Below are 3,388 nucleotides of genomic sequence, written 5' to 3'. Positions count from 1 at the left end.
GCCCCAGAGAGAAAACTGACAGCCTCCAGAAGCATGAATGAACAGGGCCTTTCAGTAACAAGTGACAGGGCACAACCACAGCTGTATCCAAACATCTACGTACCAGCAGCAAAGGGAAGAAATGGTGCCCAGCACCTCCCAAGGGCCCAGCCTCAGGCAAAGGTCTCTGCAAGGGGGGCCCTGGTGAGCTTTGCATGAATCCAGAGCCCAGCTACCCTGTGGCTTCTACCACCGAGAAAAGATACACCGACCGGGAACAACATGAAGAGAGCTCATCCCGCTCGGCAGAGGACAGTCAGGACGTGTCCCTCTGACCCAAGGGGTGTCCCCAGAGCAGCACACAGAACCAGGAAGCCAAACATTTATTCACACTTGTGCAGGACCCAAGGGCCTGCAGGTTTCTTACAGGACCGTGTGCGGAGAAGGGAGGAGGGCAGGGAGCGAGGATCAGCACCAGCCAGGGCAGGCAGCACAAGCTGTGGGGTCCCTGGCAGACTGGGAAGCCCAACCCACAGGAAAGTCAAAATACAGCCCTGAGCAGCAGCACCAGTGTGGAGGCCCGCTCCCTACCAGTGCAGCCCCACTTTCACCCATCACTGACTCTTCTCAGGGGCTTGGGATCAGGACCTTGGCTCACTCCCAGCCTGCCCATCACTGGAAGTGTCAGACCTGTCCCTGTTTGGCCACGGCTCCTCTCGGTTAGACCTTTGTTCTGCGGAGTGTCAGCGCTGGTGATCTGCTCCAACTGCCTCCATGATGTTCTTGAACCCCTGTTCCCTAACCAGAGACAGCACGTGACGGCAGGGCTGGCCCCACACTGCGGCTCAGCTGCACAGTGCCGCTGCTTGTGCACCGGCATGCAGCTTCCCCGAGCCCCCCGGAGTCCAGGGGCTGGCTGGGGAGGTGCCGGTCCTTCACTCACCTCAGCAGCTCCTCCAGTTCCCGCTTCACTGCCCCCACCACGGGCGGCCCGCGGTACACGAGCGCCGTGTACAACTGCACCAGCGAGGCTCCAGCACGGATCTTCTCCAGGGCATCGCGCCCACTGCTCACCCCACCCACCCCGATGATGGGCACCCGGCCTGCGGGCAGGCACCAGGTCAGGACAGCACGGGTGACACCAGCACGCACCCTAGGCCTGGCTCTGCCCCTACCTCGGGTGAGGGCGTACATCTCCCTGATGGTCTGCGTGGAGAGCTCCCGCAGGGGCTTCCCGCTGAGGCCCCCGGGCTCTGTGCGCTGCTCGCTCCGGAGGCTGCTGGGGCGGCTCACAGTGGTGTTGCTGACAATCAACCCATCCACACCTAGCTGAGGGGGCAGCAGTATGAGGACACAGCTGCCACGAGCAGACCCCCTTCTCACCCCCAGGCTGCCAGGCCAGGAGTGCACCAGCAAGCGCCTCAGCAACGTGCTCAGGGACAAAGCAGCTGCCCCTCACTGCCTGGACCATCCCCAAGGTCTGGGTGACGCAGACAGGCCCTCGCGGACTCAGAGCTATCCAAGACACCGTCCCTACAGCAGCCAGAGAGCTGCAGCTCCGCCTCACCCTTCAGAGGTAACCTGCCAGGAGCACTGCGGTCCCTCCCTCACGCCACACGAGGTGAGGCAGGAGGCACCCTATCCAGTTTCCTCGCCAGCCCAGCTCCTCGCCAGCCCCCCTTCCCACCTCCTCACCTCACAGACAACGCTAGCAATGTCCTGCTTGTCCTGTGCAGTGAGGTCAGGGGCAATCTTCACCAGCACCGCTGGCTTGCGCTCACAGGGCAGCATGTCCCTCTCCGCCAGCACCTGCAGGAGGGACAGATGGTGGCACAGAGCAGCGTGTGGTGGGGGAACAGCTCCTGCTGCAGAGCAGGGAGATGCGTGCACCCACCACCACAGGCAGCACAGGGAGAGGCCCTGCTCTCCCCAGGGAATGGGCACCCTGTGGCACAGGGCCTGGGACACACGAAGCACACAGGAACACAGTGACTCCCAGTGCTGTGGGGTGGGTGGCTCACTGCCCCCATGCAGGAACAGTGTGGACGGCAATGCCTCACTGCTTATATGCCCTTTGCTCACATGCCGGGGGAACCCCACGCCAGCAGCTGATCAGGGGACATCTCGGTGGCTCTGCCCACTACGCTCCTCCCTGCCCTGGGGCAAACCCGCTGGCTGGAGCAGAGCGGGCACTGCCAGGGAAGGGGATGCATCCAGTACCGCAAGCGTGGTCCAGGCTGGCCGTGAAGGTCACGCACCTTGGTCAGCAGATCCCGTAGCTCAGCCTTGCCCTGCAGGTTCCGCAGCCCTGGGGTGTTTGGGCTGGACACATTCACAACCAGGTAGTCAGCCAAAGGGCCCAGTGTCCGGACCCCAGCCACGTAGTCAGCTGCAGCATCAGCAGAGCTCTTGTTCTTGCCCAAGTTGACTCCAAGGGGCATCCCCGCTGAAACACAGACAGGGCTGAACCAGGGCAGCAGGACCAACCACCACCAAAGGGGCCAGAGTGCCCAACAGTGGAGGCCCCAGGACCAGCTAAAATCAATATGGCGATATGCAGCCCACAGGTTTCATGGGAGTGGGCCTGGGACTGTCCTGCAGCCACAGGAGTATCAGAACAGCTGCCCTGGTCAGCATTTACCAGCACGGGCACCAGGCGGAGGCTGCCCTCAGAACCTGGAGCCCTACTGGCTTTGGCCAGTCTCAGCAGGCACGTCCTGCCCGAAGCAGCGAGCAGAGAAAACGGCAGGAGGAAGATGCCTGGTCACACTTAAGGGGAGCAGCTACAGCCCCACGGGAGTTCCTGCTGTCTGAGCGCACCTTGCTCTTGGCAGGGCCTTCCCATGCCCGGACACTGGTGTTACACACCTTTCCTGGCCTACAGCTTCCTGGGAGACCCCCAAACCCACCCTGCAGACTCCAAGAGCTTATAAGTTTGTCTCACCACCAGTGAGCCTGAGCTGCGTCTCCTGGCGGGCCCGCAACCTCTGCTCCACCGCAACGTGGCCGTGGCTGTTGAATCCATACCTGCACCGGAACAGACAAGGCTCAGGCCGGGGCTGGTGTCCACAAGCCCTGAGCAGGACACAGGAGAAACACATGGGAGACACGTGGTTGCTGCAGCTGTGCTCGGCGCATCCAACCCACAAGCCACCACAGTACAGACCACAGAGCCGGGACCACCCAAACAAACGCCCTTCCTCTGGAAGGGCAGTGTGTGGGACACGGCAGGAGTGGCCACCTGCAGATCCCACCTGTTGATGACCGCCTCGTCCTCCACCAGACGGAAGACCCTAGGTTTGGGGTTCCCCTCCTGGGGCTCGGGCGTGACAGTCCCTACTTCCACAAAGCCAAACCCCATCTTGTACAGCCCGTCGACAGCCTCGCCCTGCTTGTCGAAGCCAGCCGC

General features: G+C 62.4%; 1 protein-coding gene across 1 annotated transcript; it reads right to left on the bottom strand.

The window, feature by feature from the left end:
• Nucleotides 1-722: 722 nt before the first annotated feature.
• On the bottom strand, nucleotides 723-3,382 carry DHODH (dihydroorotate dehydrogenase (quinone); the record flags this gene model as incomplete). The annotated part of the gene is made up of 7 exons (XM_010153729.1): nucleotides 723-777; nucleotides 923-1,082; nucleotides 1,155-1,308; nucleotides 1,675-1,788; nucleotides 2,238-2,425; nucleotides 2,924-3,006; nucleotides 3,234-3,382. Coding segments are annotated over 7 exons (903 nt in total), but the record flags the coding sequence as incomplete, so codon positions are not given.
• Between the last annotated feature and the right edge of the window lie 6 nt (nucleotides 3,383-3,388).

The sequence above is a fragment of the Eurypyga helias genome, unplaced genomic scaffold (assembly GCF_000690775.1).
Source record: "Eurypyga helias isolate BGI_N326 unplaced genomic scaffold, ASM69077v1 scaffold33696, whole genome shotgun sequence".
NCBI classification, from domain to species: Eukaryota; Metazoa; Chordata; class Aves; order Eurypygiformes; family Eurypygidae; genus Eurypyga; species Eurypyga helias.
This window is presented reverse-complemented; position numbering and strand designations above follow the sequence as displayed.